We start from the raw sequence: 13985 nt of genomic DNA on the forward strand, positions 1-13985 counted from the left end.
TCAGTCATCTCTGGGTGCCAGCTCTGCCCCCTACCCAGACACACCGTTTGAGGACTGACTGGCTAACCCCTGCGGATGGTAAGGAGTGAAGTCTGGAAGAAGGCCAGACAGGGCATCAGAACAACATCCTCCTCATCGGCTCACGGATACTCCCACCATGCTCTGGGGAGGTGGTCATATCCCATTCCACGGAGAGGTGACGGGCTTTGTCCCAAGGCCACTCCAGCCAGCTGGAAGCCCAGCATCCTGACTCCCCATCCTGCCCTCCACCTGCTCCACCCGCTCGCGCTCGCCCATGGGACCTCAGGGCTTCAGCCAGTGGTTGTAGCCACCCCTTCTGCCATCCAGCCACACATCCACCCAAAAGCTCCGCCTCCTCCCAGAGCTGGCCTTCCCTCTGATCTCAGTTTAATGAGTGTCCTTTGTCACCAGACTCTGAAATTCTTGAAGGCAGAGGTGGGTTTTCCTCTGTCCTTTACAAGACCTGGCACCCCGCTGGGGCTCAGGAAATGCCTGTAGGAGCCCTCGTGGGACAGATGGATCTGCCCCGCCCCTCTGCATCCCCTCATCTTACCTCTGCCCTGCCCCCACCAGGAATCTCAGACGGAGAGAGCTGGAAGGGCCCCTGGCAAACCTCCCTGTCTGAGAGCCACGGGGGAGCAGGAACTTCCCCCAAGGTCTCCACCTGGAAATCAGAGGGCAGCCACCTGTGCCTAGGCCACCCCACAGAAACCCTGTAGGGGCTCTCCATTCTCCACCCCTCCCTTCTTCCTTCACCACCCCCAACCCCCACCAGCCCACCCCCTTGGGGATTTGGCAGAATAAAGGCACTGTCTTTATTCCAGCCCCCACCCCGGCCCAACTGGCAGCTCGTCGCCGGCATGCTGCCTTTGCCCAGACATGGCAGAGGGGCACTGGCAGCTTGGAGATGGAGATGATTTTCCCTTGGGCAGTGGGGAAGATGGGGAGGGGAGCGGCTTGCCCCCCCACCCCCGCCCCCCAGGTGAGGGGAGAGGGCAGGGCTGCAAGTCCAGACAAGAGGCAGAGGGAAAACAGGGCTTCCCCAGCTCATGGGGTCGGGGCGTCCAGCTCCGGGTGGGGCTGTGTGGAAAGCCACTTGTCCCTGCACCAGCTGGCCTGGGTCCCCATTCCAGAGTTACAACCCTCAGTTCCTGCAAACCAATGATTTCTAGACTCCCGAGGTGAACATTTGCCGGGGTGGGGGTGGGGGGCATGGACACATCCCTCCCCTTCCACTAAACCGGGTTCCTCTTCCTTCTTCAGTCGGCCTCCCCCTCCTTCCCACTCCCACCTACCGATTTGTCTCTTTGTGTCTCCTCTTTCCTGCCCTGTCCCTTCTCTCTTCTCCCTCCTCTTCCCTCAGCGCCCCCCTCCTTAGCTCCCCTCTCCCTCCTTCCCCTTTCTCTCCTGGCCCCCTCCTTCTCTCCCGTGTTGGGGCTGCTTTCTCCCTGACTCAGCAAGGTGCTTTATAAGGTGCTGAGGGGCTCAGCCAAATCCAAACCACATTGTCTGTGCAGACACTTTCCGCAAGGAGCAGGCTGCAAACCCGGGCAGAAGGGCTTGAGCGGCTCCCCTCTCCCCCTCCCCTGCCCCTTCCCTCCAAAAGGGTAGCTGCTAGGAGACCTCCTGGCCAGTCTCAGTGCCTGTCACCCACTGGGCATCTGCCTCCTTGACCTTGGCATGGGCATCAAAAGATCCTCGGGCTTGCCCGCCAAGAATGTCATTGAAACTCCAGCATTCTGGCTGGGGGAGGGGCAGGGGGAGGCCCCCCTAAGCACTTCTCCAAGGGCCCCCCCAAGGCAGGTTTCATCGGAGCTGTTCCTGACTCCCAAGAAGAGCCCCTGCCCCCCACCGCAGGCCAGCTCCCCTTTCCCAGCTCTTTTTCTCCTCGTTTAGGGAAAAAAAAAATAAAAAGGGGGAAAAAAAAAACCCAACAACAAAGTCTGTCCCACTCCAGTGAGGTAATTGAAAACAAACTTCTTCCCCACCCCCCCCACCCCCCCACCTCAGTTCTGGAAGTGAAGGAAAGTGAAGAGCTGCTCTGGGAACCCGGCTCTGGGCAGGACCGTGCCTCCTTCTCTGACCCGCAGCCTCGAGGGGCGAGAGCAGGGCCGGCAGGGTACCCTTCTTTCTCTGGGGGCACCAGGGCAGGCGTGGTGGGCGCAGGCTTTGATGCCGTTCTTGAGAGGAGTCACTGTGCAGGTCTGGCCCACCACCACCTTTCCCTCCTTGGGGCGGCAAATAGACTACAACAAAAGCAACTTATTACCAAGTGATTTAATTGGTGGTCTGGCCCTCTAGAGCATTCAAGCCTTGGAGACCAAATGACCAAAGAAAAGTGGAGTGGGAATGTCTGCACTCCCCCAGATGAAAGCGTTTCCTCTGCACTCTCCTTGGCAGTCATCTGTGCAGGGAGACAGAGAGACCCTCCAGGGAGGGTCTGGGCTTATGGGTCTCCTAGGGATCCCGCCTGGCAAGTCCCTGTCCAGTGTCTAGGGAAGGACGGACAGAGGGCACTTCACAGCCCAACCACCCCTACCCCCACCACCCAGAAAGCCCACAGCCCCAACTCCAAAGGCAGGAGAAAGCAGAGTCTTCATGGGAAAGCATTTCACAAGTGGGGACTCTGGGTCTCTCCATCGCCTTGCACCCAAGCGGTCTCGCTGAGTCACCCCTGAAACCTCTGGTGTTGAAACTGGTCCGGTGCCTCGTGCTGATTAATGAATTACGAGTCCCCCACCCATAAGCACTCTCCTGGCCAGGGGCAGGAAGAATGCAGAACCCTGTGAACTGGAGGGAAGAACCCTCTGCCAAGTGCCCTGTTCCCTCCGCACTGGGCAGTGGGCCTGTGGTGCCTTCTACCCGCCCCCCCCCCCACCGGAGGAGGGGCATTGTGAGCCGGTTAGTCACCTGCCCCAGCCCGGGCGCCTCGCTTAGCCTCGGTGTTTGGAAATGGGACAGGCGGCGGGACAATAGGCAAGGGGGGCGGTCAGCCCAGACAAAGGGCAGCAGGAAAAACACCATCACTTGCTTCGAAGCCAGCTCGCTGGCATTTGGGAGAATGTGTCATTGCGTTTACTCGGGGTGGGGGGTGGGGAGTGAGGGTGGGGAGGTTAGAGATGCTGAGGCAGAGGTAGGGTGAGAGCGGGACCCCGCCGGGGGTGGGGGGCCGGCGCCCCAGGCCGACACCCAAGGAGAAGAAAAGGGGCGGCCAGCTCACTCCCCTGTCTGGGGAGTTTGCCGACGGACGGATGCCCTCCCGCCCCCTCCCCCAGGAGGCCCGGGGTGGTACCGCCGCAGCCTCGCCTCACCTCACCCCCCCTCGGTGTTGTGGGAGGGAGAGGAGCCCCAGAAGCCCTCCCTTCCCTCCTCCCCCCTCCTCCCCCCACCCCGGGGAGGGCCGCTACAATTTGTGGTTACAGCTTTACACGTCAGAAAAAAAAAGTTTGCAGAATGTCCCACACCGAAAAAAAAAAAAAAATCCAAAACCGAGCGAAAAAAACCTGCGAGTGGGCCTGGCGGATGGGATTATTAAAGCTTCGCCGGAGCCGCGGCTCGCCCTCCCACTCCGCCAGCCTCCGGGAGAGGAGCCGCGCCCGGCCCGCCCGGCCCCCAGCCCCATGGACCTCCGAGCAGGTAGGAGCCAGGCGTCCGAGGCCCCGGCCCCCGCCCCCGCCCGGGAGCCGCCAGATCCGGTTCCCGTCCTTCCCCCCGGGAGTCCCGAGCCGGGGCCGGGCCGGGGAGCCGGGCGCTGCCCCCGCCTGCGGGGCTCGGGCCGGGGCGGGGGGGGCACGGGCCGGGCGCCCTCGAGAGGGGCCGGGCGGGGACGCGGCATTCCTGGAGTCCGCTCGGCGGGGCCGGGAGGTGGCCGGAGCGCGGCGGGCAGCCCGGGCGACCCACAGACCTGGGAGGCGGCCACCTGGAGCCCGGCGAGGCGGGGTCCCGGGACCCCGGAGGACCGAGCCCCGCGCCAAAGTCGGGAGAGCGAGTCCGAGGAGGGAGCGGGTCTGCGGGAGGAGACGGCGCGCGCGGAGGAGGAGGGGGCCGGGAGAGGAAGCGGGCGGGAGGGAGGGGGGCTCAGGGGAGTCCGAGGCCGGGCCGACGGGAGGCGAGGGGAGGCCGACACCTCGGGCCGCGCCGCTCTCCCTCCCCGGCCCGCCGGGAGGGGAGGGCGGGAAGGAGGGCGGGCGAGAGGAGGGCGGAGGGCAGAGCCGCGCCGGGCTGGTCCGGGCCGGGCCGCGGGAGTCGCGGCTTCCTCGCTGCGCGCCGCGCGGCCGGAGCCACCATGCTGCCCGTGGCGGGCGAGCCGGCGGCAGGTAGGGGCCGGGCGGCGGCCGCGAGCCCCCCGGGCCGGCCCGCAGTGGCCTGGGAGTGATTAGTGCGGGCGGGCTTGGTGAGGGGGGCGGTGGCGGGCGCAGCCCGGCCGGACCGGGCAGCAAAGTCTGTCACCGGCGGGGGAGCGGCGGCGGCGGCCGCTTGGCCCCGGCGGCCCGCGGGAGGGCGGGCAGGGAGTGGACGGCGCGGGAAAGGGCAGCGGCCCGGCCGAGCCCGGAGCCCCGGCGCCCCCGGACCCCGCCCCCGCCCCCGCCGCCGGGAAGGGAGCGACCGGGCGGGAGCGGGCCGGGGGCGGGGCCGGGGGCGCCGGGGCCACACAGGGGGAAGGCGCCGCCGCCGCCGCAGGGAGGGGGCCGGGAGCGAGAGGTCACCGCCGAGGGGAGAGGGCGGGCGAGCGGGCCGAGCCCCTCGAGGGAACCCCCCAGGCCCCGGGCCTCGCCCGAGTCCCTTCATCCCGGTTCTCCCCACCTTCCTTCCCAGCGACTCCGCTCTGCGTTCCAGATGCCCTCCCCAGACTCCCACCTCCCAGAGGACGCGTCCCCGCTTCCTCCTGCGCCCGGCCCGGCCCGCCCCTCTGGGGTAGGAGGGGGCTGCCGGGAGGGGAGGGGCGGCTGGAGGTCCGGCTTGGCCGGCGCGGTCCGAGCCTCGGAGAGCGGCTGTGGGGGGGCGGGGTGGGGGGACTGGACGCGCTCCTCGGTCGGGCGCTCTCTGACCCTGACCCCTCCAGGCTGACACCTCTGTGCTTTCCCTGTCCCCATGGAGCCCCTCCCCGGCTGCGGGAGCACATGTCTGCCCTTCCCGCGGGACACGGGGATACACCCCCCGCGCCTACAGAGCAGACCCGGTGCCCTCACTGGCTCAGACACCCTCGCTGACCTGGAGCCAACCGCGGGGAGGAAACAGGCGCCAGGCAGAGGTGGCAGCTACTGTCCCGCTGCAGCCCTGAGAGGCCTCACCTCCCAGCTGGTGTGGTGGCTCCCTCTCCCCCTGGCAGAGCCCTGCGCTGGCCGCTCACACTTTTGCACAGCCCCCTCGGCACTAGCTACTACGCTGTTAGTGACACTTCACATTCCTCCCCACAATCCCACCTGTCTATTCACACTCTAGCTCCTGTACGCTCCCTGAGCCCCTCCCACACTCTCTGGATAACAACACCCTTTCAAGCACACCCACACAATTGCTGGGCTATTTCCTTCATTTTGCGCTCCAGCACCCCCACCATGCCTGCTTTCTGCCCGGCTCCACCCAGGGTCCTCTTGTGGCACAACCCTGACCCTGGACTCCAACAAAAGCCCGACTCCTGGTTGGGAATGGACTCCTCAAGGCTGGGAGGCGGGCTGCCCATCTGCTTCTTTCCCTGGGCCTCAGTTTCCTCTTCTATCATTTAGGCTGGAAGAGAAGGGCAGGGAGGGGGCTGCTGAAGAGGACAGCAGAGCAGGAGTGCCACGTGGTTTGAAATTTAGCTGCACAGTGCGATCCCATCACACAAGGCCAGCCACTGGATGGGCTGGTGACAGAGAGGTCTCCTGACTTCTGGGCCCACTCGTTACCCACTCCCTAAGCCTCTTCTCAGTTGCCTGGGGGATAGGGAACCAAGGAGAGAATGATGGAAGGGAGAGAAGGAAGACAGGGGAGGTGCAGCCAGCTCAGAAGACCAGGAAAGTTGGGCTGTTCCTTTGGGCCTTTCTGAGAAGGGGGTCTGGGGGGTGGCCCCCAGAGCTGTTCCCTGACTCTCCTGCCACCGTGGACCCAGCACCCCTTCAGTGGCTGCGTTCCCGAGGTGCTCCCCCGCCGACCCCTCCGAGGTCACCAGGGTGCTGGGCCTGGCCTGGCCTCAAGGCAGGGCCTTCACTCTTCCTTGCACCTCTGGGCAGCGCCTCCCAGCTCCTACCTGTCGGGCTGACGGCTCTGAGCCACCAGTCCAAGGTGCAGAGTCTCCTGGCTGACCGGTCCTCCCCACTGTGACTGCCCTGGCTCGTGTGCACTGCTGAGCCCCCTATCTTTCCTGACTGAGGTCAGAATGGGGGAGACGGGCTGAAGGGGGCAGCTGCCTAGAGACACGCGTCCATGGGGTCTGCCTGCCTGTACAGCCGTGTCAGGGTGGCCATGCACGTGCGTGGGCTGAGTGTGTGTGTGTGTGTGTGTGTGTTCATGAGGGGGGCCTTGGTTCCCAGGGCCCAGGGATCTGGATGGAATTAGGGGCTGGCCGGGGCGGGGGCCAGGATGGGGGGGTGGCGGGGGGCCCCCACAGCAGGAAATGTGAGCTGCTCTCATTAGCTCCTCACGTGCTCAGCCGGATTTATAAACACAGGGGAAGACGGGATGTAAACAATCAGTGGGCAGCAGCCAGAGGCAGAGTTGGGGCGGGGGGGCCGGGCTGGGGGCCAGGGCTGGGGGAGGGGGCCCAGGACACAGCCCCCCAGTGGCCAGCCCACCTGCACACCCTGCGCCTGGAGGGGGAGTGTGATGACTCCAGGGTGCCCCAGCACTTGCCCTCCGAGGGAGTCAGGCAGGCTGCAGGGAGCCCAGGGCCCACGGCTGACCCACAGGTGTTCTCTGCCCAGACAGCTCTCAGTCTTGCTGCCTGAGAGGTGGGACATCTTGCCCAGAGCAGCAGCCATCCCGACAGAGGAGAGCCCTTTGGCCTTCTACTCCCCTCCTGCCTCTTCTCCCTCTGGATTTCTGAGGCTCCTTCCCTCTCGATCCCTCAGGTCCTTCAGCTCTTTCCCCCCACCCTCCCACCCCCCCAGCCTTCAGTGACACAGTTACCTCAGAACTGAAATATTCCTGGAAACACCGGCCTTGTCTGGTTAATTTCATGAGCCGTTTTTCTGCCCAGATGACTTCGCTCTTGTTTTTCCAGAGGCTTCTCCCTGTGCCGTCCCTGTGTAGGGAGCCAGTCCTCCCCAGGGATGTCCCACACGGCCCAGAGGGGGAGGGAAGAACAAGGCCCAGAACTGGGTTCCTGACCCCCCGCCCCCACCCTCTGTGTGCCAGGCAGCGCCCAGTCCTAGATCTTTGGCTGGCAGGGCTGCCCAGAGCAGGGTGGGGTAAAGAGCCAACCGAGCCTAGCTCCTAACTGCTGATTCTGCTGGGACCCTCGGCGTCATCACTAACTGTGAGAAGGGACCAGACTCAGTCCCAGAAGGGCTGCTCCCCACTCAGCAGGTCTGCAACCCCTGAAACTAACTCCTCGCTGTGCCCATAGGATCCTGGGCACTCAGCCAGCCAGCCAGGCTGAGGGCAGCAGAGAAGAAGGGCCTGGAGTTGTCTGGGATGTGAAGAACAGGGAATAGAAAGGAACTCAGGGGGACTTCCCTGGTGGTCCAGTGGTTAAGACTCAACGTGTGTACTGCAGGGGGCATGGGTTTGATCCCTGCTTGGGGAACTAAGATCCCCCCAACATGCTGCTCAGTGCAGCCAAAAAAAGAGAGGGGTGGGGAGGAAAAAGAAGGGAACTCAGAGTCAGCAAGAGCTAGGGGTGGAAAGGAAGGATGAGGAGAGGACCATTTGGGAGGGAAGCCACAGGCTACAGATGGAGAAGAGGAAAAGGGGAGCCTGTCTCCCTAGGCAGCAGTTATGGGTCTGGCCCTGCCTTCTGTCCTGAAACACACATGGGTGGGGCACGTGTGTGCATGCGTGCATGCACGCACACACACACATATCCTCAAGCAAGAGCCCTTCACTCAAGACAGCAGAATCCCTGAGACTAGAGGCGCCCTGTTACCGTGCTCCATCAGTGCAGCCAGCCGGTAAAGCATCTGAAGCAGTCAGACCGACCAGCGGGCCACTGCAGGTCGCACCTGAGCCCTGCCCTCCACAGAGACCTTCCAGACCACGTGAATCCTAAACCCTCCGAGGCTGCAACCCTCTCTAAACCTCTGACCAAGCATATGACTAAGTCTAAACATACCTGGTGTTAATTCTAACTCCACACTTACCATAAATCTTAACTACAATCAATTTGTTAAACCCATATCCAACTTATTTCTATCAAAGCAAGTCATTGTAGAAAATTTGACAGGATATAATCTATAAAAGAAGGAAACCACTCTCGACCTCACACTTCCCCAAGCTCAAAACCCAAACTAGCCCTACTCTGAGTGACATACCATGTATCACCCCATCAGACAGCTACACCAACAGATGCACAAACTTCAGCCCCAGCCAACCCTCTCCCTGACCAAACCTAACCACATCCCCCAGCTGGACTCAAACCTCAGCCACACTCAGTCAGCCAGATCCCAATAAACTAACCTGAAACTTTAAAAGGAACCCAGTCCTTAAACCTAATCTAGCCCAGTGCCAATTACAGCCTTACTCTCTCCTAACCCTCATTGCCACTGCCAATCCCAAGGCCCACTGAATCCTGGTCTAGTGCTCTTGACCTTGAACCTCATCTAAAAGCTGGGAACATCATGTTTCCCAGTGGTTGAGCCTTTCCTCACAGCTCTGACCCCTGGCCTTTGGTATCCTGCAGGGCCCAAACTCTCCAGTACCACCAGTGGACAAGCGGGACTCATCAAATACATCTCATGCTGTTTCCGCCCCACCCCCGGCCTGTCTTCACGGCAGACCGATCCCCAGGTCTCATTCAGGTCTAACTTTCTCCCATCTGATACCCTAGAGGAGCATGGGGGCAAATCTCATTGCAGCCAGCCTCTCAGAGCGAACACCACATTTCCTTCAGTCTAACTCGATCCTACACTTTTCACGCACTGGAATCAAATCCCAGAATATAGCCCCCACCACCCACCCGAGCCAGCCCCATGTCCTTCAGCCCGCCCGGCCCTGGTGTCCACAGCTACACTTTGCCTCTGACCCTGGTGGTCTGACCCTGCGTCCTACCTCTGGCTCGACTCCCACTCGTGGCTGCCTCTTGCGTGTCCCTCTCAGGGCTGACTTCTCTCAACCTGAATCTCTGACACATGCTGTTTCCCAGCCCCTGGGCTCCCCCTAAGCTGCAGAGGGTGGGAGAGAAAGCCGAGGTACAGCTGGAACCTGGGAATACTGATTCTGATTCGCAGTCCCTCGGCCTGTCCCTCCACGTACACACACACACACACACACACACACACACACACACACACACACTCACGGTGACTCTTAGCTGACACACAAATGCTCTCCAGTACCTCCTGGTAGACACACAGGCCAAGCCCTCGTCCTCAAACACAAATATGCCTCCATGAACACACTCTCTCAGACCAGGAAGCGCCACCCCCCCCCCCATTCTGCCTGCTCCCATCTGGTGTCCCACCCTCGCCCTGCTCCCACCCAAGGTGGGGACAGACACCTGCCAGCTGCCTCCTGGGCCAGGCCAGGCCACCCTCAGGTTCCTCACTGCCCTGTCCACAGGGGACTCGTGGGGGATGCTCGCGTGTCTGTGCACCGTGCTCTGGCAGCTCCCTGCAGTGCCAGCCCTCAACCGCACAGGAGACCCGGGGCCCGGCCCCTCCATCCAGAAAACCTATGACCTCACCCGCTACCTGGAGCACCAGCTCCGCAGCTTGGCTGGGACCTATGTGAGTATCGGGGCTGCTCAGGGGCTGGGAGCTGGGTGAAGAACGGGGGTGAGAGAAGAGAGAACACCAAGAGAGTGGGGGTCCTGGTGAATGACGGGGTGACGGGGAGGGGCTTGGGCTCTCAGGAGTCCCCCTGGCTGGCCCATCTCCTGCCCTCACTGTTGGGGAAAGTGCCCCCTCCTCCCCATCCCTGGCCCCAGGACCAGGCATGTGGGCAGGCCTTGCACCCGCCTTGGCCCACTGCCGCACTGGCTGCCAGCCCAGCCGCCCGCCTCCCCCTGAGGGCCAGGGAAGTCTCCTCTGTTTACACCGTGTTGTGGTGTCTCTTGCCCGGGTGGGGCTGGGTGGGGCTGGAGGGCCCCACCCCCCATGCCTGTGTTCCAGCTCGTCTCTGCCCCAGACCTGGGGCCCTGCTGCTCTGGACCCATGGGCCTCCCCTTCTGTCTGCCTCTCCCATCCTGGCTGGGCCTCCTAAGGGGGACTTGGGGAGAAAAGGGGGCTGTAGGGAACCCCGGCCAGGAGGGGCAGGGGGTTCGGGATGTGGATGGAAGCTATGCCATAAGGATCTGGGTGCGGTCCGGAGGTGCTCGGAGAGCCCAGGAGAGAAGGGAGGAGGGTCGGGGTTGCCGAGGACCGTGGGGAACTGGCCCCTCTTCCCGTGTTCCTCCTCCACATCCCAGACCCTACTCTGGAGCCAGGGAAAGCAGGGGGAGGAGGGTGGCGGGGGAGCTGGCTCCAGCCCCAGGATACACCGAGGAAATTAGTTTGTCTCTGAGCTTGTCAGCGTGTGAACCTCCCCCTGGGGTTGCCTATCCCAGGCCTCGCCTCTTGCTTCTCCCTCTCTCTCCCAGCTGAGCTCCTTTGCCCTCTCCCTGGGCCCCAGGCCTCTCCCCTGAGGGTTGGCAAGATTCTGTCCTCGTCCCTAGACTGTCTTCACACCCTTCCTCCTGCCCAGCTCTTGAGATGGCCCACTTCTGCCTCCGGCAGCCCTGCACCTCTGAGCCCTTCTCTGGGGGCCTCAGCGAGGACCGTGTCCCCTGCCCTCCAGCGAGTGGCCCAGGCTTGTTGGGGGCAGGCGTAGCTTGGGTGCCCCCGGGCCCTCTGCCTTCCCACCCGCTCTCCTTTCTGCCTTCCCATCCAGGAAACCTCTGCTTGACTCTGCTACCCGCTCCAGCTCCTGACCCTTTTTCTTCCCCGGGCTTTCCCTGCCAAATTTCTTGAAGGAGTGGTCTACACCCTCTGCCTCCACTTCCTCTCCACCCACTCACTCCTTAACCCCTGCAATCTGGCTTCCAGGCCACTGGAACGGTTCTCTCCAAGGTCGTCAGGCACCTCATTCTTGCCAAGCCCAGCGGTGTTCCTGAGCCTCACTGTCCTCACTCTCTGTTTTGCAGCCCTGCTGCTGAGCCCTGCTGCCTTCTCGAGCTCCTCTTCTTGGCCCTGCACTCTCCTGGTCCACCTTCACCTCTGTGGCCTGGCCTCCTGGGTCCTCAAGGCTCCTCTTCCGCTCTGCCCTGCCCCCCGCGGGGCGCTGTCCCAAGGCTTGTGCTCTCAGCCAGTCAGCACGTCCTTCCTGAGTTTCTCCTGCGTGTTTTTCTCTTTCTGCACTTCTCCATAGGGGAGCTCATCGCCCTCGTTGCTTCAACTGTCACCTCCATGCCAATGATATCCCTGGAGAAACTTAGGGGAGGCCTAGCATGGAGATGGGGCCAGTGTCAGGGGACGCAGGAAATAGAAGCTTTGGGGGCAAGCATCTCCCAGCAGGCCAGCCGGCTCCTCCGCCCCCTCCTTCCCCATCGTCCTCTCCTTTTCACAGCTGAACTACCTGGGCCCCCCTTTCAACGAGCCTGACTTCAACCCCCCTCGGCTGGGGGTGGAGACTCTGCCCAAGGCCACTGTCAACCTGGAGGTGTGGCGAAGCCTCAACGACAAACTGCGGCTGACCCAGAACTACGAGGCCTACAGCCACCTCCTATGCTACCTGCGGGGCCTCAACCGCCAGGCCGCCACGGCCGAGCTGCGCCGCAGCCTGGCCCACTTCTGCACCAGCCTCCAGGGCCTGCTGGGCAGCATCGCAGGCGTCATGGCAGCTCTGGGCTACCCGCTGCCCCAGCCTCTGCCCGGGACTGAGCCCACCTGGGCCCCTGGCCCTGCCCACAGTGACTTCCTCCAAAAGATGGACGACTTCTGGCTGTTGAAGGAGCTGCAGACCTGGCTGTGGCGCTCAGCCAAGGACTTCAACCGACTCAAGAAGAAGATGCAGCCTCCGGCCACCGCAGTCACCCTACACCTGGAGGCCCGTGGCTTCTGATCTCCGACCACCCTCTCCTTCCCTTCCTCCTTCCAGTCCTGCTCCCACTCTAGGAGGGAGAAACGCGTACACCAACACTCATTGAGCCAGGAGACTGAAGCCGTGAGCCTCCAGCCTCCCTGGACTTGGAGGAGGGTGTGATGCAATGAGGCCCATCCCCTCCTGGCCTCCCTAAGTCCTACGGGTCTGAGGAAGAGGTGCAATAGGCCCCATCCCATTTCCACAGGATGTCATGCTCAAGGGCACCCAGAGTGGCTGCAGTCGGCATGAGGCTCTTGCAGCTTCCTGCTTCCTGCCCACCACTTGCCAGCGCCCACTCAGCCCCTCAAGTGGCACTTCCAGGAAGCGTGACTGTAGGGCAGGGAGAGGGGGGCACCATCACATGTGCCTTTCTGGGGTGAAACCCTTTGGCTGCCCTGCTCTCCTTAGATGGGTGTTGCTCCCCCACCCCTCAAACAACTCAATACATCCAGTTCAGGAAACACACGGTGGCCAAGTCCAGACGGAAGAGATGGGATGAAAAATGGAAGAGGTGGGGTCTGCAATGGAGGTAATACTGAAAGCAGAGGGGCAGGGACAGACTGGACCCAGGGGTCACCAAGGTGATCCGTGGCACAGGGTGTCGTCCAGAAGGACACAGCCTTGGATTTCCTTGCCAGCTGCAGGGTGCCTCCCCTCCGCCCCCTTTCCCAGGGTATCTGTGGGTTGCCCAGGCTGGGGAGGGCAACCATAGCCACAGCCACAGAATTTCCTGAAAGTTTACATTGCGGTAGCATTTCGGGGTATGGGGGCAGCTCCCCTAGGCCCTGCCCCCCAGCCCCACCCAACTCATGACTCTTTTAAGTTTGTTGTATTAATATTTATTTATTTGGAGATGTTATTTATTAGATGATATTTATTGCAGAATTTCTATTCTTGTATTAACAAATAAAATGCTTGCCCCAGAATGTCATCTCTTTGCTTGACCTCGCCCCACCCCTGGCTCTCACCCGTGTTCTCCTGGCCTTTCCTCTGCCCACCCCCAGCCCTATGCTCCCACACCTGCTAGTGAAGGGCCAGAAGCCCAAGAGTTAGCCCAGGAGAGGCCAAGAGCTGGGGAAGAGGCTCTCTCCCATGTGTCCACTGGGGAGATGCTCCTGCCCCTCACCCACCCTCTCCTCTTATTGTTCAGTCCCTCAGTCATGTCTGACTCTGTGACCCCGTGGACTGCAGCACGCCAGGCTTCTCTGTCCTTCACTATCTCCCTGAGTTTGCTCAAGACTCATGCCCATTGAGTCAGTGGACTCAACCATCTCATCTTCTTTTGCCCCCTTCTCCTTTTGCTTGCAGTCTTTCCCAGCATCAGGGTCTTTTCCAGTGAGTTGGTCCTTCGAATCAGGTGGCCAAAGTACTGGAGCTTCAGCATCTGTCCTTCCAATGAGTATTCAGGGTTGATTTCCTTTAGGATTGACTGGTTTGATCTCCTTGCTGTCCAAGAAGTCCTCCCAAATATCTTCCCCTCTGTCGCTTCCTTTCCTCTTCCCAGCCTTTGCTAATCCACCTTACTCCTCTGGCTCACTTTAGTGGTCCCATAGGTCTGTCCCTGTGCAAAGCTGCCTGTCTGCCCTCTGGCTCTCTCTCCAAGCCCCTCAGCTTCCCCAGGACCCCCACCTGGGGCTACCTGTCTGAGCCCCCAGCAGTAACCCTCACCATCTAGACACTTTCCATCTCCCATGGAGCATGACAGACTGAGGCCAAGTCACAGGCTTCAGCTGTGATTCTACACTTGGCTCTTCCACATAAAATGAATAGAG

At 61.9% G+C, this 13985-nt stretch overlaps 1 protein-coding gene across 3 annotated transcripts; it reads left to right on the forward strand.

Annotated features, from left to right (window-relative positions):
• Positions 1 to 3549: 3549 nt before the first annotated feature.
• On the forward strand, positions 3550 to 13139 carry CLCF1 (cardiotrophin like cytokine factor 1). Of its 3 annotated transcripts, XM_055580672.1 has the most exons (4): positions 4262 to 4337; positions 4837 to 4935; positions 9715 to 9881; positions 11698 to 13139. In XM_055580672.1, exons 1-4 carry the CDS (start codon positions 4307 to 4309, stop codon positions 12190 to 12192), a joined length of 792 nt encoding a protein of 263 aa, XP_055436647.1. In that variant the 5' UTR covers positions 4262 to 4306; the 3' UTR covers positions 12193 to 13139. The 3 variants fall into 3 exon arrangements, with proteins under 3 accessions (XP_055436649.1, XP_055436648.1, XP_055436647.1); XM_055580674.1 differs by lacking the exons at positions 4262 to 4337; positions 4837 to 4935 and adding an exon at positions 3550 to 3657; XM_055580673.1 differs by lacking the exon at positions 4837 to 4935 and having other exon boundaries at positions 4223 to 4337.
• The last annotated feature ends 846 nt before the right edge of the window (positions 13140 to 13985 follow it).

This window comes from Bubalus kerabau, chromosome 5, assembly GCF_029407905.1.
Source record: "Bubalus kerabau isolate K-KA32 ecotype Philippines breed swamp buffalo chromosome 5, PCC_UOA_SB_1v2, whole genome shotgun sequence".
NCBI classification, from domain to species: Eukaryota; Metazoa; Chordata; class Mammalia; order Artiodactyla; family Bovidae; genus Bubalus; species Bubalus kerabau.